The following is a 22,889-nucleotide window of genomic DNA, read 5'->3' as shown; positions in this document are numbered from 1 at the left end:
AATTGTGAAAACTGGAATTGGTATGGAGGAAGGTGCGCCTCGAACAGCACCTATATTCACTTTTATCAATTATCCCTGCCCATCGTCTTCAACAATAATCATCTGTTCAAATATCCATTAACAAACAATCTTTCCATTTAATCCATCCATTACTCAGGCTCCATTACAGGAGTGAGAGTGACTTCAAAAGAAGGTCTCTTTCTACAACTTTACAGTCATGTAGCTCTTAAAGCTGGCAGCTTTAACCTACTTTCAAATCTTATTAGCAGAGGCTTATTATTTTACCCAAGGAAAGGAAAAGAAAAAAACCTTGTGCATTAAGCAAGTGCTATCCAATTAGGCTTAGCAATTTGGCCACGGGAGTGGCTGAAAAAAGTGGTCTCCTACTGCAACTTTATAGTCTTGTTGCTCCGAAAGGCAAAAGCTGATAGCTATTTACGACCATGAGATTAGTTGAGTTAAATTGTAAATAATAATATTTTTTAAATTTTATTGAGATGAGTTTAATTTTTTTAATTTGATATAAGTTTAAATTTTTAATTTAAAATATATGAAATAAATTGAGATATATTTAATTTTTTTAAAAAAATTAGAAAAATATAATAAATCTCATCAATAATTAATTTAAAATGAATTGATTTGGATTCACCTTCTTTCAAATATTGTTAGGAAAGATTTAATAATTGAATAAAATAATTTGTAGTCTTTTTATAATTTACTTATATAACAGTAAATGATTAAAAATAAGTAAAGAATTACTGATATATATATATTTTTTATAGAAAATCACTTATATTTTCTAAGTATTTGATATCACGGGAAAATATAATATTGAAAAAGAAAAAATAATTTGGTCAACATATTTTTTTGTTTATAAAAATTAACTCACAAATTGATTAGATTTAATACGTGAAGTTAGATTATAAATATTTTTTTTATTATAAAATCGATTTAAAAATATTTTTTGAACTAAATATTCCAATATATTTTTAAGATGAAACTTATAATTTTTATTGACAAAAATTACTATATACACAAACAGATTGTATAAAAATAAATTTATAAAATAATATAATTTTATATAATTTATTGATTTATATTATAATAAAAATAAGTTTACAATCTAACATATTACATTCACATGTCACTTTATGGTTTACTTTTATACCGTCTCATTCACATCTTACTTTGGCTATTCTTGAAGTGCTACGCAAACTCAATTTATGATTTAAACTTTTTAAAAGAGATACGTGTGTACGAATTATTTCTCATCTTAAATGGTTCCGAACGTGTCACTCTTGCATCAACGTTCGTCTCATTCCTGTAAAACGCGCACCGTTCTCTCGTTCAAAATCAAAACAGGTACACTTTCTCGACATTTTTCACTCTCAAAGTCGCGAGCGTCTCTGAGACAAGATAATTTCCTTTGATTTGTTCCATTTCGCATTACGAAATTAAGAAGTTTTTTTTTTCCCGAAAAATATGGTCTTGTAAGTTGTAAGTTTCTGCACCTCATTTTTCTGCAGAACTTTAACTCTTTTCCTTTTGTTTATTTTTCTGTGTCTTTCCCGAAATCTGGTTTTTTCCTGAACTAGTGAGAATTTGCGAACTGTGTTATTTTATAGTATCTTTTGGAGTAGTTACTTGACATGGAAGCTTGTATGGATTTCTTGGATCGAATCGACCCCGACATATCGTTGAAGATTCTAACGTATTTGGAAGACTCATCTGATCTTCTCCGCGCTAGTTCTGTCTCACGGTCTTGGCGACATTTTGGTGAGCTAAAAACACTTAAATGCCTGCATTTCTAAATATGGTAGACTCATTGTTTATATTGTAAACAATCCCCATTCCTTTATCATCCAAAGTAATTTAAACAGGTTATCTTGTTCAGTTCTAGTAGTTTTATCAGAGAATATACTGAATGGAACCATTTGAAGTAAATAGGTTCTGGTTTAACACCGTGTTATGTTATGTTATATTTAGTTCATGCTGAGAGATACTTTAATCGATATGTTAGACTCCTTTCAGTCGTTGTGTCTGTCTATTTGGTAGTTCAAGAACACTGGAAGTTCAGTGTACATTGCTGGCTCGGAATTGACGCTCTTGAACTGATAGGTTTGAACTCTTGATGATCTGCAGTGATTGTAAATGGTCTTTGGAAGCAATTATGTCTGAGAATGTTTCCTCAGTTATCTAGAGTGTCCCATGTTTTTGAATTGAATAAACTCAGTACAAAAGAGCTTGTAGAAGCTGGATCTAGCTATTCAAAAGAATGGGAATCTCTGGAAAGGGATGATAGGGCCTATGCCCTTTTAGCTCGAGCTTGTACATCATTTATTGTTAGGGACTGCATTTTGGAAGCAATTAGTGCATCTAGCACTGATAATTATCCAGAGGAAAGTATCGATAATACTCTTCAACCAGCGGATATTGTTGCACGGAGAGCTTCATACTGGTTGACTAGAGGACAGAGTAATCCTGCGGTGACTGAGAGACTAACATACAAACTGGCTGATGAATTTTGTGTCATTACAGAAATCAATATACGCCCTTTCCAAGGTATAGTGTGAAGCTTTTCCACGAACTTTGCACTCTTCCAGTTTGTTTTGATCTTTTAAACATCTATTGACAATGATGTGATTTGTTAATTTGCCCAGCATACTTTCAATCGGGTTCGCCTCTATATTTGGTCAAAGCTATGCGATTTCGAATGGGCCATCCCAAGAGCCCTATGGGTGTAGGAAGTGATCTCCTGAGTGACTCGTACCCCGTTTCTGCCGACGAAAAATTCATATGGACCTATACTTCACAAGAATTTCCAGTGGCTCAGGTCTTTTTTTTTAATGTTTCTACAATTTCGATTTGTTTCTGAGGTGATGGAATTGTTAGTCGATCACTGTCTGAATGCTATTGTTTTCCTGTTGATCCTGCTATTATATTTTTCTTGATATTATACGTGTTGAGAAATAAATTACTTCCTTAAATGACTTCCTCATAAACAGGAAAGTTGCCTGCAGAAGTACAAGCTTCCAGAACCTGTTCTTTGTGTTGGTGGAATTTTGCAGATTGAGTTGCGGGGTAGGGTTCAGAGACTAGAAACGGGTGGCTCACTCTCTACGCGGTTTGTTTCATATGTTACTTTTTTTTCACAACTTTTTTTTAATATTCGTTTTCAGTATTATATGGAGGACTAACAACTTATGAATTGTTCTTGTTATCAATTTTTTGTTAGTGTTCTTGTTATCAATTATCAGGTAGTTTAGGCCTCGTTTGTTTTCACAACTTCTCTCAACTTATCTTATCTTATCTTATCTAATCATTACAACATTTTCAAATTTCCACACAAAATAAAATAAACAATTCAAAATTTTCAAATTTCAAAACAAAAATAATACTAAAAAAAATATATTCTAATAATATTTTATTCAACTTTTAATTTTCATCTCAACTCATCTCATCTCATATACAAAAACAAACAAGGGAACTTATCATCATTGTCTTGTATAAAATGGATTTATGGCAAAAATAAAAGCATGGTTCTTTCTATTCAAAATTCAGTTTATATTTGAAAGCCTGGCTCCCTTGAAGCAGCAAAAAAATTTCCTGCAGTTCTTATCTTTTGGTATTGCTTGGCTATCATTCTGTGGAATATTAAATTGTGGAAAGAAGTGTACCGACCAAACTTTGATGCTGCTATAATAGTTAATTTAGCACTGCCATGCTATTTTATACCTTGTGTGCTCGGTTCAACTTGTAAATCCAGCTTTCGTTCCCTCCCCAAAGTAGTATTGTGTATGCGTGGCAATTCCCTTGTGCTGCTAGCAGGGCTGAGGGCAGAAAGTTTTGTGTCGTTTATAGTTTGATCCACTTTATTGCACATTGCAGCATGTCTTATGTTCAAGTTATGGGGCGGCCGTTATCGCCAACTTTTGGCGTAGAGATTCTTGAACCATCTGGGAAATTTGTCTTGAAGATTAAGAATAACACGTTGGTCGAGTTTCAAACCCAACCAAGCATACCTTCAGCCGATCACTTGCAGAGACGTCGCACATATTTCCAGCATATTTTGTCTATTCCTACTATATTGCAGGGAAACTTAGTCGATGATATCAATGAGTTTGAAATGAGCGACGATGAAGAATAAAATCTTCTCTGAAATTGTTGTATGTCTCCCCCTCTCCATCCTTTCATATGGAGAATTATGTTGAAAGTCCTCTCCTCGTCAGTCTTTTCTATCAGGAGATGTACGGTTTTGTCACACTTCAGCACATCTACGGGAATGGGCCGAGGCCATTGTGGGCTTTGGTTTGGGGTAATAAAGATTTTGAGATTTGGGTTCAGGAGCTTTTATGGGTCGGACTAGTATGGTTAATGTTTTCTTACTTAGTTTTATTGTATTTCTCTATATGGGCTAGGTTTGTGTTAGTAAATCCAGTTGCTTTATTACCATTTATGTTTATTTTGCTACGAAGACTTAAAAAGGCTCATGGCCAATACTTAGCTCTACGTAGTATTTGTCGGATTTTCATGGGAGTCTATATACTCAAATGCTTAATAGTGTAAGGCAATCTAGAATGATATAAAAACTTCGTTGTCTCTCTCATTTTCCCTCTCACTTTCTTGGAGGAGCTCCCCTCAAAGAGAGCAAATCAATGTTATCTTATTTTAATCTTTGAGATGTGTTACAAATTAGTATCAAAGTAGAAACCACGTCACGAGTTCAAGTCATGGAGGGGGCGACCTATACGCTGGATTAAAATGTTTTGGTATTATGTATGTGCATAGTGCAAGTCATTGAATACTGATAAATGAGTGAAGCTGCCAAAAGGGAAATAACTATCACTGGGTCAATGTCAATAGAGAGGGCCGCCGTGGACGTTGGATTCGAAAGTATGGTGGAATGTTCTGATTCTAAAGGTTAAAGATTTAATCAAATTAATATCCAACAGTCTTAGGGTTTTTGAATCCATGGTTGTTAGGTTTTTAACAATTGGTATAAAACAAACACTGATCTCTTAGCCATCAAAACTTATGGAAGAAAAACAATTATTGCATCATCCAAATACTTCATCGAGGAAGAGGAAGGCCGAATACCTAGTAAAACCTCTCTCCCTCTCTCTCACATGGTAGAGAAATTAGCTCTTTCACTCAAATCCCCTAACAACCATCCAAGTCTTTACCACCCTCTAGAACCCTCAGCTGAATCCATAACCCCTCTTAGATAGAAACTCCTTCTCCACCATCAAAATCCCAACACTTACTTCCAACACTCGAGATGAGACTTTGACCCCGGTGGTGGTGTCGACCTTCTGTTCTCACCACGAAAACCCAGCCAAACAATATTTCAACTCGTTGATCTCCCTCATTTTTGTAGAAAAAGCGACGATTCTAACCCTAGCCTGAACTTTGTACTTGATTACACCCAAACTAGTACGCGGTGTTATAGTATATAGTTCAGGGTGTCGATTCACAGGGAGTCGGAAGAAACACAACATGATGCAAACTTAAAAGAAAAAAATCAAATTACAATATGACAATAATGAAAATTCTATCTAAAGCATGTAATTAAAATGAGATTAAGGCACATATAAGAAGGCAAGTAAAGCTTCGGACTTCTATGAACCAAATCCAATATTCTGACTTTTTCAATCCAAACGATATACACAATTAAGAATTATAGTACCAAATTCCTAATTGGAAGATATGACATTATATTCATTTACTTTCTTAAATTTAATTTTAGAATCTATTCTCCCTCTAAAAACCATAGTTGTTATATAAAAAAAAGGAATATCAGATCTAAAGATGACACTATGTTCTCAAATAATAATGTAGTAAAAGATCACATCAATGACATGAAAAGCATGTTTAAGTCACAATCATATATTCATAATCCTATAGCTCAACAAAATTAAACCATAACAAGATTTAATATAATTATCTCAAATTTAAAATATTCAAAATAAATAGAAAATTGAATCCTAAAATCTCAAACAATAAAACTTAATCTTTGAATTGAAATAAAGTCAAAATATTTTTACCGGTGAATTTACTCCCTAGGCTTTACCCAAGATTTAATTCTCCAAAGAAGAACTAAAAATAAATAAAAATAGTATTTTTATCCTCTCTTCATAACTGAGCCATCTATCCTCCCTTTAAAAACTCTTCAGTTTCATGCTAATGATATGCTTATATAGGGTAAACCTTAATGTCTTCACGATTCCCGCATAAAAATCGCTTAAATTTTAGGACTCAGATTATCAGCCACGTACATACTTCAATATTTCGAATTTAGAAATCCTTTTTAGAGACAAATTTTTAGTCATTTAAGATAGCTTTCCAACGCATCAAGAATCGCATTAATCCGATATGTGAGTGGAAAGTTACAGTCAAAATACTAAAGTATATCCAGATTGTCTCCTAACGAATTTCGGACTTAACTTCTTGCGGTTTCCTTTTATGAATTTTTTTCTTTTTTTTTTCCTGATCCAAATTGCTTTCAAATCCCATCATTATCCTTATTTGAAGAGTTTTACACTCGTTGAAAGTTCTTAACTTGTTCCAACATCTGGCCCACTTGAAAGTCCTCTTTTGAATTTGACTGGGCTTTGACTTGCTCTTTTATAGACTCTAAAATTAAACATAAAAATCTATTTAGCAGTATCCCAAAGTAAATAAAAACTCAATTCAAGAATACACATTAATTTCTATGATTTATATTCATATTTTAACATTTTAGTCAAATAATATGATATTTAGAATGCACTTTCATACGCTCATAAGTACTTCACTTCACTCCATCACCCCACTATTATTTCTAAGCGCCTCCTTCCATTGTTTTTCTTCCTTTGGCTTTGTCGAATCAACAGACTGTAGATTATATGAGCTTCAAGCTTGTGATTGTTGCCAATGGTGGAACCAGAAAAACAACGTTTGTGAAAAGGCATCTTACTGGGGAGTTTTAGAATAAATATGAACCGATCATTGGTGTGGAAGTCCATCCATTGGACTTTTTCACCAATTGTGAGAAAATTCGTTTCTACCGCTGGGACACGGCAGGGCAAGAGAAATTTGGCAGCCTTAGAGATGGTTATTACATCCATGGGCAATGTGAAATTATAATGTTTGATGTTACTGCTCGGTTGATTTACAAAAATGTTCCAACATGGCACTGCGACCTTTGCCATGTGTGAAAACATCCCAATTGTTCTTTGTGGAAACAAGGTTGATGTGAAGAACAGACAGGTGAAGGCAAAGCAGGTTACTTTCCAACGGAAGAAGAATTTGTAGTATTATGAGATATTGGCCAAGAGCAATTATCACTTTGAGAAGCCTTTCTTATTCCTTGCTAGGAAACTTGTAGGGGATCCTTTGGTAAATCCATTATTTGTTTTTCTTTCCGTGATAAAAAGTTCGTTGAGGCCAAATTTCCAAGTTGCGACACAAAATTGTTGAGTAAAAAATTGGAATGCAAATATAGGGGAGGTTAGTGCAAAAATGCTAGTCAATTTGGGAATTTCTTGGATATGGTCTTGTGGCATGCCCAATGGGTTGCATTTGTGTCTTGCATCTGCTTTTGATTTCCAGGTTAGAAAAATAAATATACCTGTATTTGGTAGGTTTGAAATTGGTTTAAGCCAAGCCTTCTCCTCTTCCAACTTTCTTAAGGAGCAAAATCTTAAAATGGGTGTCCATTTGAGATATTTATGTTACTTGGGTCTTAACAATGACAATCTTGAAGGGACTGTGCCTGTGGAGCTTAGACTTTTGGAGAGTGGGTTTGATGAGAGAATCAGGATGGTTGATGCAAAAGGTTTTAAAGACTTGAGTGCAGCTCGCAAGGTGTTTGATGAAATGTCGGATAAGAGTGTGGGTTGTTATTGGACATTCTATTCCGTGATGTGTTTTGCTAGGATTAATCTGTTTGCACAATTGTTTCTCTTGTTGCTTTTTAAGAGAAGTGGGGTCAATAGAGGTCGAACGGTCTATCATGGAATTTACAGCCCTTGGACCATTGATATCTTCAATGCTCGAGAGGTTGTTTTATATAGAGTGGGGTTAGAGAATGCTGCCTTGTCATTTGTTGTTATTGCATCAGCTCCCCTTTTACTTGAAAATTCTACGTCAAGTGATATTATCAAGCAAAATCTTGACATGTTTTACACGGCTGATGCTAGTGGGTTGGGTTGGTTTTTATTTTTCATTCACATCTATATTACTAAGATTAAGCGCACACTTCAAGCACTGTGGGGACTTTGAGTTGTTGGATCTTTAGCAACTTACACGGTTATTTCTCTTTTGGCCACTATGCCTCGGGGAGAACTATTATTTTTTCACATATTTCTTATTCAAAAGAGTAGTGCAACTTATGAGTATATTGTTGCCATGAGAACCCAAAGTGACCCACTTGGTCCATTTCTCCTCCTTACCCACCACTCACTTGCATTTGGTTTCATCAATTGGGCCTCTCAACAACCTAGGTTCACCCACACTTTAAATACCTACCAATCAGAAGGGAGCGAAAATTGCACCTTACCTATTCGTGGAAATATCAATTAAGAGTTGTGTGGTTTTGATGTTTGGGTGTAAACAAGTCTTTGAGATGGAAGACACAGAGAATACTGGTTATGGGGTAATTGGGCAGAAAATTTTATTTGTTGAGGAATGTGTGGCCAACGAATTTACAGGTTCCTTGGGTTTTGAAAGGGCAAGGCCTTGGTTTGGCAGGGGTTTTGGTTCCCTCAATGTTCTTTTCAATGGTAGTTGTGGAAAAGCATCAATGGATCCTTGTTGATAAACACCTTATGAGTTCTAGTTTATTATTTGAGCACTGTGATGTGATGAGTGGTAGAGATGTTAAAAGTGAGATTGTATGTTGGCAGGAATTGAGGTGTTCTTCCAGGATCTAGAAGTCTACTCACACCTTGTGGGCAATATGCTTTGAAGGGGGGAGGTTTATCACATTTCAGCACATATATCGGAATGGGCTGAGGCCATTGTGGGCTTTGGTTTGAGGTAATAAAGATTTCGAGGTTTGGGCACAGGAGTTTTTATGGGGCGGGCTAGGATGTTTACTTTTTTGTTACTTAGTTTTATTGTATTTTTCTATATGGGCTAGGTTTGTGTTAGTAAGCCTAGTTGCTTTATTCCTATTTATGTTTATTTTGCTATGAGGACTTAAAAAGCCCATGGCCTCTACTTAGCTCTACGTAGGATTTGTAGGATTTTCATGGGAGTATATGTACAAAGGCAATTTGGAATGATATAGAAACTTCTGTCTTTTTCCCATTTTCTCTCATTTTCTCTCTCCTTTTCTCGAAGGAGCTCCCCTCCCTCGACTAGAGCAAATCAATGTATCTTATTTTAATCTTTGAGGTGTGTTACAGGTTCATTCCTGTTTATCTTCACAATTTGTAATTATTGCCTTATTCTAACAGTGCTGATCTTAGTAATGAACTCGAGGCAACTTGAATTTCATATCATGTAATCAATAGTCTGTCTAGTGGCCAATGATCTCCAGCTAATGGTTCACTGAATCACTGTTATAGAATAAGGCTGAAGTTGTTTCATGTTTGTCTCGCCAAATTTTCTTCCCCACTCTCTCCCTCTCCTGAGCTTTTATCTATACAATATTTAGTAAATCTTTAGTTCCCAACTTTCGATCTGCCTGGCTGACCTGAATGTCTTCGATTTATTTTCCAATTTTCGTGCCTGGCACCAATCATCTGAGTAGCTTAATAAGGCTCGTTTGAGCTTAATTATTGTTCCAACTTTATTGTTAGGCTCCAGCGTCACCGTTTGATTATTTTTCTTTTGTGGTCTCAAATTCTTTCACGTTTTTTAGACCACCAAATGGGTAGTAGTTTTACTTTGACCAGGAAAAAAAAAGACCGAATAAGAAACAAATTTATTTGCTTCAAAGGACTTGTTTGGAATATGGAATGGTTTCATCTCATTTTCTCTCTTCAAACATCACTTAAATATAAATATTTTTTAATTTTAAATATTTAACTTTTTCAAATCTTAAAATAAAAATTATATTATAATAATATTTTAACTTTCTAATATTTTTATTCAACTTTTTCTCTCTTTTTTTAAAATTTCATAAAATATCATTTTTTAAATCTTATAAAATTTTCATCTAATCTCAATCCCCAAACATTATATATATATATATATATTGATTTTTTATAATTGTAACAGATCCTACGGATCTGTGATCGATGATTAATTAAAGTGTGAAGCTTTTTCCAACATCAACTATGTGCTATCCAATTAATATTGAAGGGAGTGGCTTAAAAAGGAAGTTTTTACTACTATAGTCGTAGCCCCCAAAAGCAATTCCATTCATTGTTTCACATGTATTAGATCATGAATTCAAATTTTAGTGGGGCTGAAATCGCCGTCATCATGTCCAATTAGTAGGTGGTAGGGTGCTACTAAAGTCATATCAAGGACACCTCATTTTGTTGAAATGATATTTACAATCTTAAAATATGTATAAGTTTTAAACAATTTAATTAAAAAAAGTAAATAAATGTGATATTCACATAAAAAAAATTATTATTTTTAATTATAGACTCCTATTTTTTTTAAAATGAATACGCACAATTTATATATTTTAAAATTATATCTAATATTATTTATCCATTTTTTTGTCAAAAATAAAAGATTACATTTATTGAATATAACGTAAAAAGGATGATATAATTTAATAAGATGATTAATAATGTTAAGATGTTGCGTAAGGAAGTGCCAGAATTGCACGACAGGGAGAAGTGGTGACCGACCTTCCCACATGCATCGAGAAGAACCTTTTGGGACAAGTGGATACACAAACGCCATGGTCGTTGAAAAGAAAGGAGACATTGGAGTTTTCAAGCCATGAAAGAGATGTTTTCAACCCATGCGAAGAGGACATTAAAGCCCATGTGAATGTGAATGTGAATGTGAATGTGAAGAATATCATGTCATACAGTCCATGCCAACCCCAATTGAATCTAGAAGAAGAAACATTTATTTTGTTGTAAGATAAGAGATTGGGTCTCTTGGACTCCGTACGTGTCAACATAGTCTACAATTAACTATTAACTATGTCGAACATTCTTCTATAATTAAGAAATAGATGGCTGAACATGTAGACTTTGTAGTATAATTAAATGTTAGGCTTATACTTATACTGTGTACTTTTAAGATGTAAGTTTTGCGTATTCCTTTTTTTTTTTTTTTTTTTTTTTAAAAAAAAAATTTACTAGTAAAAAATAATTTTATTAAGTGGGTTTTCAAATTTATCTATTTTTTTAAAAAAAAAAAAATACGTGAGACTTACACATCATAAAACTGTTAATATTATTTCTCATGATTAAATATTGTAGAGGTCGAATGTCGATTAATTTAGATCCAAGATCTTGTAATTGAGATTGATACATAACCTCATGAAAATACTTTGAATGGTGGAGTGACATTATAGGTCCATATACATTTCAAAATTGCTCACATTTTCATAAACAAAAAACATGTTGGTTGATGGTTTGTATGTAGCTTAGCTTCCTTCACATCTTATTGAAATTTATGTGGTGGACAAGTTATGTAGGTTACCTACATTCAGATAAAGCTTAGAAGTTTAATTTTTTATAATAAAATATTTTTATTTTCTTAACAGGGATTGTTCACGCCGTGATGGTGAGATACATATTTTTATACAGAAATTTATTAGTTTAATAAACAGAAAAATATAAATGAATGGAATTCAAAACTCATTTCCACTCATTATAATTTATTTCATCTTATTATTATAATTTTTTAAAATTTTTATATAAAATATAAAAAATAATTCAATTTTTTTAAAATTTTAAATAATAATAATATTAAAATAATAATATTTTATTTAATTAATCAGGAAGCATCAATCACCCAAACCACCAAATGTTTGTCTCATCCCTTTAAAGAAAGAAAAGCATACTGTTTATCTCTCACTCTAAAACAGGCCACTTCCTCTCTGAGTTTCTAGCGTCTACGAGACAGGATACTTTCGTTTCACATTTTCTATTTCGTATTTCCAGATTGAGAAAAGCTTTTTCATCCAAAAAAATGGTCTTGTAAGTTTCTGCACCTCATTTTTTTGCAAAATTTTAAGCCTCTTCGTTTGTTAATATTTCTCTTTCTTTCTGAAATTGGGTTTTTGTTCCTGAATTAGTGAGAATCTTCGTATTTTTATTTTGGAGTATCAGGTTGAGATGAGGCTGACTGGTTCTGGTAGGGAACTGAAAAATTCCGTTGAGCTTTGATTGCCATTTTCATGTTGGGGGTGGGTGGGGGTGCTTTTGTGTGAATTTTCTAGCTTGTCACTGTAACAGCTGATAAATTGTCTTGTACATCACCGATTCAGATTTTGAAGTCTGAACAAATAACTTGGTCTTGCGTATCTTTTGGAGTAGTTACTTGATATGGAAGCTAGTACGGATTTCTTGAATCTGCTCGATTTCGACATATCGTTGAAGATTCTAACGTATTTGGAAGATCCATCTGATCTTGTCCGCGTTAGTTCTGTCTCACAGTCTTGGCGAAATTTTGGTGAGTTAAAACAGTTAAATGCATGCATTTCTGAATATGGTAGACTCATAGTTTTATATTGCAAACATTCCCAATTCCTTCATTCATCCAAGTAATTTATATCTGTTATTTTGTTCAGTTGTAGTGGATTTAGCAGCAAGTATACTATGGAACCATATGGAGTAAAATAAGTTAATATTTTTGTGTACAACAATTACAGTACTTGCATGATTCCGGTATGAGTGATACTATATGCGATCAAAATTTGGTTAAAAAATTATTGATAAACAGTATGCTCATTCGAGGCCTTCATGAGTAGGTATCATATTAGATTAGGAGAGTAGATGGTTTTAAGTGAGGCATAAGATTAAGGGTTGGTAGAATTTCTACTTCATAGTGGCACATGTAGTTATGACTCACAAGGGAAAAAAGAAAAAGAAAAACGAATTGAAATTGCAGTCTTTTTACCTCTACTTAGTGTTGTAGACTGGTTACAGGTTTACAATGCAGTAGGTCTCATGTTATGTTATATTTAGCTTATGCTGATATCCTTTAGGTGATATGTTCAACTTTTTTCAGTCCCCATTGTTTCTGTCAATTTGGTAGTTCATGAAACTCTGAAAGTATAATGTTAATTACTGTCTCAGTACCAAGATGAATGAAATGATAGGATCTCTTAATGATCTGCAGTGATTGCAAATGGTCTTTGGAAGCAATTATGCTTGAGAATGTTTCCTCAGTTATCTAGAGTTGCCCATGTTATTGGGTTGAACAAATGCAGAGCAACAGAGCCTGTAGAAGCTGGATCTAGCTATTCAAAGGAATGGGAATCTTTGGAAAGGAATGATAGGGGCTATGCCCTTTTAGCTCGAGCTTGCACATCATTTATTGTTAGGGATTGCATTTCAAAAGCAATTAGTGCATCTAGCACTGATCATTGTCCAGAGGAAAGCATTGATAATACTCTTGTTGCACTGAGAGCTTCATACTGGTCGAGTAAAGGACAGAGTAATCCTGAGGTACCTGAGAGACTAACATACAAATTGGCTGATGACTTTTGTGTTATTACTGAAATAAATATACGCCCTTTCAAAGGTATTGTGTCAAACGTTTCCACTAACTATGCATTCTTCCAGATTGTTTTGACCTTATAAACATCTTTCAACAATGATGTGATTTGTTAATTTTTCCAGCTTACTTTCAGAGGGGTGAACCTATTTATTCGGCCAAAGCTGTGCGATTTAGAATGGGCCATCCCAAGGGCCCTACAGATGTAGGGAATGATCTTCTGGGTGACTTGTCCCCTGGTTCTGCCGATGACAAATTTATATGGACCTACACTTCACAAGAATTTCCAATGGCTCAGGTCTTTATTTATTTTTGTAATATTTCTACTATTTTGATTTGGTTTCTGAGGTGAGGGAATTGTTAGGGATTAGGGGTGTCTATTAAGAAGCTGAACTGCAATCTTTTGCAGGCATTGCTCTGTCAACACTTAGCTAAAATGCAATGTGCTTTGCCTGCAATAGCTGGTTTTCCTCTGATTTTTGCATGAAAATCTTTTTCTTTCTTCTGGTCTGCCTTCCATGCTGGCATAATGTTTTAGGAGCTCTCTCTTCTTCCACTGAAGAACAGAGCAGACAGAGGATCATGGAAGGTGGAGCATAACAGAGGTTTCAACTGAATAGGGCTGTCCATTGCTGATTGACTTCCCTGAACTGAAAATGGCAGCCTATCTAGCCACTCCATATGAAACACTGTTCATTCTTATTTAAAACTGATACTAAATGGAAAAGTTGAAAGTGGGTATGATTTGTCTATTGTAGCTGCAACTATAGCTATGGACCAGTTATCCCCTCTGTTTCCAAGAACCTGAAGCCAATTGAAGAAGAAGCTGGATTTGACAACAGCCTGAAAATGAGCCATGAAATGACCACCCACCCTCTCAGCAGGAGCATCTGCAATGGACGGATTTGAGTCAACCTATTTTGCACATACGTGACATATTTCCCCTCTGCAAAAGCCTCACTATGGGAACAATTTAACTAAGGCCTTGTTTGGATGTTGAGATGAAATGAATAATCTGTGAATAGTAGTGAAATGGTTTGAATTAAGATATTTTATGAGATTTTGGGAAAGGAGAGAGAAAAAATTGAGTAAAAATATTATAAAATTAAAATATTGTTAGAGTATAATTTTTTAATATTATTTTTTGAAAAAGTTGAATTTTTTTTTTGTGATTTGTAGTTGAGAATTTTGAAAATTTGAAATTGAAAAGTGGTTGTGTTTGAATGATGTTTGGATGTTGAGATGAGATGGGATTTTTGCAAATGTGTAACATCCAAATGGGGCCTAAGTCACTCTGATTTTTGCGAATATGTAACATATTCCCCTCAGCCTATGACAATATTATGTAGCTACTAGGATTGTTTTTATAAGTCTATACATATAAATAAGACCCCATCAGGAATTAACGTAATTTTTTTTATAGTATGAATGAACGTAATATTATAGCTTAGCTACTAGGATATTCTGTGCAATGTAAGTGCCCCATCAATATTCCTGCTCTAAGAGACCTGATTTGAGCTTCCCACAATCTTCAACAAGCTATGAAACAGACAAACTATGGCATCTGATACAAAAATGGGATTGGAAAAGAAATTTCCTAAACCTATGGACATTGATGCTGCTATACTTGCTTGCTTCTGTAAATCCTCTATTTCAATACAGTTTTTGTTCTGTGCATGGAAGAACCATGGTTAGTAAAACCAATATGAAAATCAACTCAACTCATCAGAGAGATGTAATGGGTTTTGTGAACTGTATTCTCAATGAAAAAAGATTTTACTATTAGATCAGAAGCAAACATTGTTCTCCAGCCATGAAAGCCACGTCAAGGATCCTTCCATGGTAACTGCATCCCTTTATGAGAAGCGCCCTCCCTTTTTCCAGGGTTTAAGAACCTATTTTCATTTTAGGAAAGTGGACGGATATGAGATAATATAGAAGCAAGCAGGTTATGATTAATGAGATTAAGTTCATAGACAGTTGTTTTAAAGTTTTAAGGATATTACAAAGGCTGGTTAGAAAGTTCTTAGTCACTCCTTTAATCCAATTTACTATCTCCTGTATCCTTATTAGTTTTTTATATGGTCATTTTTACAAGATTTAGTTTTTATTTGATGACTGTCTGAAGAGTCCTACTTGCAAGCTGGTGTGAAGAGCACACCCCACACCACTGACATGGCAGGGTTTGATTTGCAAGAGAACTAAATTTAAACTCCTCTTGCAAATCAAATCCTGCAATGCCAATGGTGTGAGGTGTGTGTCCTCTACACCAGCTTGCAAATATCATTATTCCTGTCTGAATGCTGTTCTTTTCTCTTGATCATGCTATTATTTTTCTTTTTCTTTTATGCTTGTTGAGAAATAACTGACTTCCTTAAATGACTACCTCAAACAGGAAAGTCGCTTACAGAAGTTCAAGCTTCCAGAACCTGTTCTTTGTGTTGGTGGAATTTTGCAGATTGAGCTGCTGGGTAGGGTACAGAGACAAGAAATGGATGGCTTATTTTATACATGGTTTGTTCCATACCTTCTTTTCCACAATTTTTTTATTTATTTTTATATTCATCTATAGTTATACAATGGAGGACTTACTATGCCCATGAAATGCTAATTTTCCTCTGCTGCTATATTTAAACCACTATGTATAGGCTTCAGTCTTTTCCTTAAGTGTTGTATATTATGTTATTGCTTTTGATTCATACACGACATTTGTGTGAATGGGTAACAAGAGGTACTGGTTACCCTGGAGATAGAGAAAAGACATTCCCAGGTAGGATATACAAAAGCAGAGGTGGGAGAGGATAGACTCCAAGATCAGTGTCTTAGCTATCACAAGTTTACTGCCTAGTTTCCCTCTGCCACTAGAACCTGTATCTGGAAATTATAGAATTTTCTCCCATGTGCCGGGATTTTTTAATACTAACCTTGCTCTTGGATATCTGATTGTACTCTTTTTTTTTAATTTTAGATTTGCTTTCCTATTTAACACTTGTTTAGCCTAAGCTTTTGTCAGAATGACTAGGGACTGGCTTAACTGGTATATATCGAAAAATAGGTTCTGTTAATTTCTGTGATACACATGCTCGATTCAGCTCACCCTCACCAATGTTAGACTGGTGTTTTACTGCACTGTTGCATTTGTTTTCAGTATGGAATAAAAGTTCTTTAAATTAAGTAGGAGAATAAAATTATTGCAACCTTTTCTCTAGTAAGGCTTGTGATAAGGAAAGAATTGTTCTTGTTATCAATTATCAGGTAGTTTGGATAATTGTTCTCAGCTAGGGTACTTATCATCGATATCTTATATAAAAAGGATTTATGGTAAAAATAAAGCATCGTTCATTCTATTGAAAATACAGTTTGTATATGGAGGCCTGGTCCCCCCAAAGCAGCCATAAAACACTTCCTGCAGTTCTTATCTTTCAGCATTGTTTGGTTTTCATCATTATGTGGAATATTAAATGGTGGAAAGAAATTGTGTAAAGAAGTGTGCCAACCAAAATTTGATGCAGCTATAATAGTTACTTCAGTACCAATAACTTACCAAAAAATAAAAGTTACTTCAGTACCACTAAGCTCTTGTATGCATGGTACAATGTGTAAATCCAACTTTCCTGCCCTCACAGAAGCATCCTCTACATAAAGGAGGTCCTATAGGGGCTATATTGTTCTTTACAAAGTAATATTTTGTGTGTGCCTGGGGCATTCTGTTGTTTATTTTTTGATGTACTTTATTCCAACTTGCAGTATGTCTTATGTTCAAGTTATGGGGCGGATGTTATCTCCAACGTTTGGTGTAGAAATTCTTGAACCATCTGGGAAATTTGTCTTGGAGATTAAGAATAACACGTTGGTCGAGTTTAAACCCCAATCGAACATACCATCAGCTGATCAGTTGGTGAGACGTTTCAGAGATTTGCAGCATATTGCGTATATTGGTCATATATTGCAGGGAAATGTAGTAGTTGATATGGATGAATTTGAAACGGGTGAAGAGGAAGCAAATCTTCCCTGAATTTGTTGAATGTCTCCCCCTCCCTACCCTTTCCATATGAAGAATGAAAGTCCTCTCCTCAGTAGTCCTTTTTTTTTTTTGTCGGAGAACCTTTTCAAGGCAGGTCCATCTCTACAGAGTAAATTATGGTCCTGTGCACCGCACTCTCAGAGGCTTCCCTACACGGAAATAGTTAATCTCCTCGGCAGTCTTTCTATCAGGAGATTATGGTTCATCCCTGTTTATCTGCATATTTTGTAATTATTGCTTTCTACTAACAGTGCTGATCTAATTAACGAACTTGATGCAACTTAATTCATATCATATATAAGTCGTCTAGTGGGCAATGAACTGCAGCCTGAGGGAAAAAAATGATTCACTGGTATTGAATAAGTCTGAAGTTGTGTTTGTCTTATCATTTTTTTTCTTTCCCTTGCCACAGAGATTATATACATTATTGGTTAGTAAAACCTGTAGTTTCCAATTTTCGATTTGTCTGAGTGACTTGAATGTCTTCTGAATTTCTTTTTTAAGAGACGGTTTTAGATTGTAAATACATTAAAAATTTATGTTTCTTTCATGCGATAATCATATCAACTCATCTCATCATTATAACTTTCTTAAATTTCTACATAAAATATAATAAACAATTCAACTTTTTCAAATCTTAATTCAATTTTTTTAAATTAAAAAATAATAACAATAATATTAATTTTAATAATATTTTATTCAACTTTTAATTTTTATCTAAAATTATCTCACAATCCAAACGGGCTAAGTCCTATATCGTGAATTCAACCTTTGGTAAGCAAAAGTCCTGTGTCGTGAAGTTATGCACCAAGTGCTATCTTGTTTTAACAAGAGATGCTATGGGGACACAGATGATACAATTAGAATGCTAAGAGATTCTTTATTGCTCAAAATTCTTTATTGCATGCACATTGTATTAGCACAAAAAACATACTGCAGTCACAGCTCAAAATAAACGATTTCAAAATCATATCATTCAGCTAAACGATAAAACAGCTCAGATTCGGGTTTAGAAAATTATAGCCATAGCAATAATAACTAGATTATAGCTTTAAGCTGCCTACAAAACCATCTTTGTTAATGACATCAATTCCCTAGCTGATTCCAAGCATGATGATCACTGTAGCATTCCAGCCATCATCTTTTTGTTTTTGTTTTTTAAAGATATAAAAACATGTATCTTAACCAGGATGCTTCCTCTTATATGTCATATAAAAATATGATCTTCCTTTATTGATCTACAAGTTTGTCTGATAACATGTAAATCCACTCTTACTGTTACCAGCAGCTAATTATTATGAAATAACAGAGATAACAGGCAAATAGCTTAAACTCAAACCATGTTAAATCTCACAAATCTAAGTAATTAAATAACATTGAAGCTCATTGAGGAGATGCTTCTCTTTTCATGGTGCCTTGGACTTGGCTGGCGATGGAAGCAACTGCGAAGCAAAAACCATAAAAAAAAAATTATATCAGCAAAAAATTGGAGGATTTGTAACCGGTGATTGCCAGAGAAGCTTTACTCCCAGATAACGTCAGTGGTTTCATACCTTGCATTGACAAAAACTTTTTTCTTCCAATCATCATGACCCCTATTTTTTTAATGTAATGTACTTATAATTTACTTATATTGCATAGTGGAGTTTCAGCAGCCAGAGTTAAGCAAATGAACAAGGGATCTTAATTAGAGATTTGCAGCAAAGAATATGCAAGTACCTGATAACAAGAGATAAGTGAGCTAACAAATCCAAGAGCTCCAGTTACACGAGGAGTAACTTTCTTGGGTACCAATTGAAGCAGACCAACAGCTACTCCTAGATCCAAGGCTGCTTTGATTAGTGCCAGAGACCTCTCATTTGATTTTTTAAGTTTGGCTCGGTATTGCTCATTCTGCATTCACAAAAGACCAAAGCATATAAGGGCCGAGGGGTGGGTTGGAACAGCAATAAGAATGGCAAAAAAAAAAAAAAAAAAAACTTTGATGGGCAACCCATCCTAAAAGAGAATGGCAAACGTACTTGATATTTATCATTTTTATTAAGATCCTTTTCTAACTTCTTCATTGATGCAGAAAGTCTTCCAAGCTCCCCAACCTGATAAAAGACGGGAGGCGAAAACATGTCATAGCAACACTTTTTGTGTTTTTTTTTCCCTCTTTTTTTTTTTTTTGGGGGATAGGGGGTTAAATCCTTGAGGAAAGCTGGGCAGCAACAAACCTCAATCAAAGTAGTACAAATTGAGGCACTCAGCCAACAATAGAGAGAGATGCGGCCAAGTAGGTCTGTCCGTTCCTTGTTCTACAACAAACCAAAATTCAAATTCTTCTTACAAACTTATATCACAGAAACCAATATAAAATACAAGGAACAAGAAAAGAAGAAACTTGCATGCCATACCTTATAAATGCCCGTTCTACCAAGCCACACAATTTGATCAAGAAACAAGAAAGTTGACAGTAATGCATTTTTGGACTGTAGCAAGCATTAAAACAGGGTCACTAAGAAGATAAGCAAGGATAATTAATGGGGGTAAACAAATTCATTCATACCTTTCCAAGCAAAACAATAGGAAGGGGAGTTCCTGGCGGAGTTGGACTGATAAGAGCTTGCAAGTCATTGACAAACTGATTGACAGATGTAGCATACGATGTTACAGAATTTAAACATACTGGAAAGCAAGATCAATATCAGATTTTTCTGCAGCATGGTATCTCTTTGTGTGCATTCCAAGACCATGGGAGGAATTAGAATACAACACAAAGGTGTCCCTTTGAATTATATTTTCTCTCCTCTTATTATTTCCAGGAACCAAAGCATTAATACTCAGTCAAAACTTACTTTCATCAATAAATGAAAAAACAGATAGGCGGAAAAACACAAGATATTTCATATTTAGGCCCAATGTAAGTACCAAATATGCAATAGTTCCAAATGAAATAGAAAGACTAGGTTTCACATGATAAAATCTAACCTTGAAAAGACGGAAAACCTTCCTTGCCAAGCTAGTTGATTTGTCAACATTTTGGGCTGTACCAGGCTCTCCATTACTCAAGTATTTGGAGCCATATTGTATTGCCCTGCATATCTTGTCCCTGGCTTCGGCCTTGCTCAAATACAAAACAACAAGTGCAAGTTCTGCCCTAGTTGCATCGAGTGTACTCATCTTTTACGCTGAATAAACTTGCAAATTCAAAGTCCTGTTCAACTTCAAAAAATGAAGAATAACACCAGAGGGCATCAATCGCAAAAACGAAAGTATGTCAAGCGAACATTCCAGTAATACATAAACAACAACCTAGTAATAGCATGTAATCAGTAAACACTGTGGAAAGAGTGTTGGGAACAGAAATACTCTCATCCAAACTCATAAATCAATGAAGAGAATCCAGATCGTATGCAACAACTGAAATTAAAAACAAAAAACCAATTAAATTAGTTCACGCACCACAAACAATGTCTCATTCAAACACAATCAGGATAGCTTTAGGGTCCGTTTGGAACTTGGACTGATTGAGATAACTCAATTTAGTCTAATTTTAAGCTGAGTCTAACATCCAAACACTCAACTCTCAAATCACTAAACTCATCTCAACTTAAAACATCTTTACACGTGAGACCCACAACTTTTTTCAACTCAACACCTCTTTACACGCGGAACCCACAACCTTTTTCATCTTTCCATAAATAAATCTAAACTCATCTTAACATCCAAATACATCTAAACTTATCTTAGGTGGGCCCCACACAACTCATTCCACCATCTTAACTCACTATTATTCATAAAGAACTCAACTTATCTCAACTCAGCTCAACATCCAAACGGGGCCTTAATCCCACCCTTTTAGGTAAACCCTTTGTACTACCAACATTAAAAGTCATGTTGGTAGCTTAAAAAGGATAAGAAAAGGAAGGGACCATATAACTTCAACTGAAGGTTTTTTTCATTGGGCCTGATACAACAAAGATCTCTATTCAGCTTTGTGTTGATACGAGGCTATGGCTCATCCCAGTTAACTTCTAATTCGAAATTAACCATCGACAGTTCTAAAGACTAAACTCTCAATTTTTCCCTTTTCCTCTATTTTCCCCACAGGCCAAACAGAGAGTATATTATAAGAAGATATAAAACGATGATGACTCCAACAAACCAATAAAACTAAAATATATCTATTAGTAAATTCCACTCTCAATCTACATTAAAACCAAAGTACTAATCTGAAACTAAAAAAGAAAAAAAAAAAAAACAGTTGAAAAACTCAATCTTTTACCCAAAAAAACTCACTACCCAGCTGAAAAAAAAAAAAAAAAAGAACAGAAAAATAAAACATATATTTTCCACAATTATTCAATATCCAGCCGAAGGTTCAAATCTTGTTCATAAACAAAAACCCAAATATTATAAAAACGAAATCTTCCATACAGAATTTGTTGCCAGTGCTCTTCAAGAGCAAATCATGGATCAAAGACCGGGGATTTGAGAAGTCTATATTCTACGAGAGAGAGAGAGAGAGAGAGGGTACCGAAGGAAGTGCCCGATGATCTGACCTCGAGAAGCGCAATCAAGCTCCGTCCCAGCAAATCTTAGAGCCTCTCTCCAGCGTCACCTCTCTCCCTCTCTATGATAGGCTCTGTAAAAGGCTGGTTTGGTCCTCTCTCCCAAAACTAACAAACAAAAGGTTCGTTGCCACCTAATTTTATGAAATGATTTGAGTGAATTTTTTTTTTATTAAACTTCGAAAAGATAAAGATAAAAAAAATTAATAAAATTATTACTAAAATTAGAATTTTATTTGGAGATAATTTTTTAATATAATTTTTATTTTAAAGTTTATAAAATTTTAATGATTTTGTGTTTTATTTTAGAATTTATAAAAATTATATTGATTTTTATGTTTGAATAATTATAAGATAAAAAAATTAAAAAATATTTTATATCTAAGTTTGAAAATACATTATAAATAGAAAATGGGATAAGGTCCAAAACATGCCCTTAACCCTCTTCCTATCATATTTACAGAAGAAATAATTTTGAATTCTTGACCGTTGATGGATGAACATCGATTAATCGAATGGATTTCATCCACCGGGCGCACTTCTGAAACTTAAGAGCCGGACCGTCAAAATATGAACTTTAGTCAAGCACGCATCCGAAGGAAGCAGTCAATCTGTTATGCCTCAAAATCTTCGTTTTATTTGTCATCCCAGATAATGCGTGTATCTTACTATAAATAGTAATGTTA

The 22,889-nt window shown here is 34.4% G+C and overlaps 3 protein-coding genes across 11 annotated transcripts; 2 read left to right on the top strand and 1 right to left on the bottom strand.

Annotated features, from left to right (window-relative positions):
* The first annotated feature begins 1,285 nt into the window (after positions 1–1,285).
* Positions 1,286–4,571, top strand: LOC109021207 (F-box protein At4g00755-like). Of its 3 annotated transcripts, none has more exons than XM_019003803.2 (6): positions 1,286–1,362; positions 1,626–1,776; positions 2,143–2,562; positions 2,661–2,833; positions 3,006–3,124; positions 3,889–4,571. In XM_019003803.2, exons 2-6 carry the CDS (start codon positions 1,650–1,652, stop codon positions 4,145–4,147), a joined length of 1,098 nt encoding a protein of 365 aa, XP_018859348.1. In that variant the 5' UTR covers positions 1,286–1,362; positions 1,626–1,649; the 3' UTR covers positions 4,148–4,571. The 3 variants fall into 3 exon arrangements, with proteins under 3 accessions (XP_018859348.1, XP_035548276.1, XP_018859349.1); XM_035692383.1 differs by having other exon boundaries at positions 1,316–1,362; positions 1,596–1,776; XM_019003804.2 differs by lacking the exon at positions 1,286–1,362 and adding an exon at positions 1,376–1,497.
* A 7,396-nt stretch (positions 4,572–11,967) lies between these two features.
* Positions 11,968–18,002, top strand: LOC108982601 (F-box protein At4g00755-like). 5 transcript variants are annotated; one of them, XM_018954025.2, is made up of 7 exons: positions 11,970–12,101; positions 12,234–12,258; positions 12,392–12,576; positions 13,246–13,650; positions 13,749–13,921; positions 16,019–16,137; positions 17,371–18,002. In XM_018954025.2, the coding sequence occupies exons 3-7, from the start codon at positions 12,450–12,452 to the stop codon at positions 17,636–17,638; spliced, it is 1,092 nt and encodes a 363-aa protein (XP_018809570.1). In that variant the 5' UTR covers positions 11,970–12,101; positions 12,234–12,258; positions 12,392–12,449; the 3' UTR covers positions 17,639–18,002. The 5 variants fall into 5 exon arrangements, with proteins under 5 accessions (XP_018809569.1, XP_018809570.1, XP_018809571.1 ...); XM_018954026.2 differs by having other exon boundaries at positions 12,200–12,258; XM_018954024.2 differs by lacking the exon at positions 12,234–12,258 and having other exon boundaries at positions 11,968–12,101.
* An 826-nt stretch (positions 18,003–18,828) lies between these two features.
* Positions 18,829–22,635, bottom strand: LOC108982602 (peroxisomal membrane protein 11C-like). 3 transcript variants are annotated; one of them, XM_035692382.1, is made up of 9 exons: positions 22,170–22,339; positions 20,945–21,052; positions 20,621–20,846; positions 20,199–20,273; positions 20,047–20,121; positions 19,867–19,947; positions 19,669–19,743; positions 19,367–19,540; positions 18,829–19,089 (listed from the first exon to the last, which is right to left on the bottom strand). In XM_035692382.1, the coding sequence occupies exons 3-9, from the start codon at positions 20,810–20,812 to the stop codon at positions 19,054–19,056; spliced, it is 708 nt and encodes a 235-aa protein (XP_035548275.1). In that variant the 5' UTR covers positions 20,813–20,846; positions 20,945–21,052; positions 22,170–22,339; the 3' UTR covers positions 18,829–19,053. The 3 variants fall into 3 exon arrangements, with proteins under 3 accessions (XP_035548275.1, XP_018809573.1, XP_018809575.1); XM_018954028.2 differs by lacking the exon at positions 20,945–21,052 and having other exon boundaries at positions 20,621–20,854; positions 22,170–22,635; XM_018954030.2 differs by lacking the exon at positions 20,945–21,052.
* Positions 22,636–22,889: the final 254 nt, after the last annotated feature.

The sequence above is a fragment of the Juglans regia genome, chromosome 7 (genome assembly GCF_001411555.2).
Source record: "Juglans regia cultivar Chandler chromosome 7, Walnut 2.0, whole genome shotgun sequence".
Lineage (NCBI taxonomy): Eukaryota > Viridiplantae > Streptophyta > Magnoliopsida > Fagales > Juglandaceae > Juglans > Juglans regia.
Note: the sequence above shows the minus strand (reverse complement) of the source record. Positions and strands in the feature narration are given on the sequence as shown.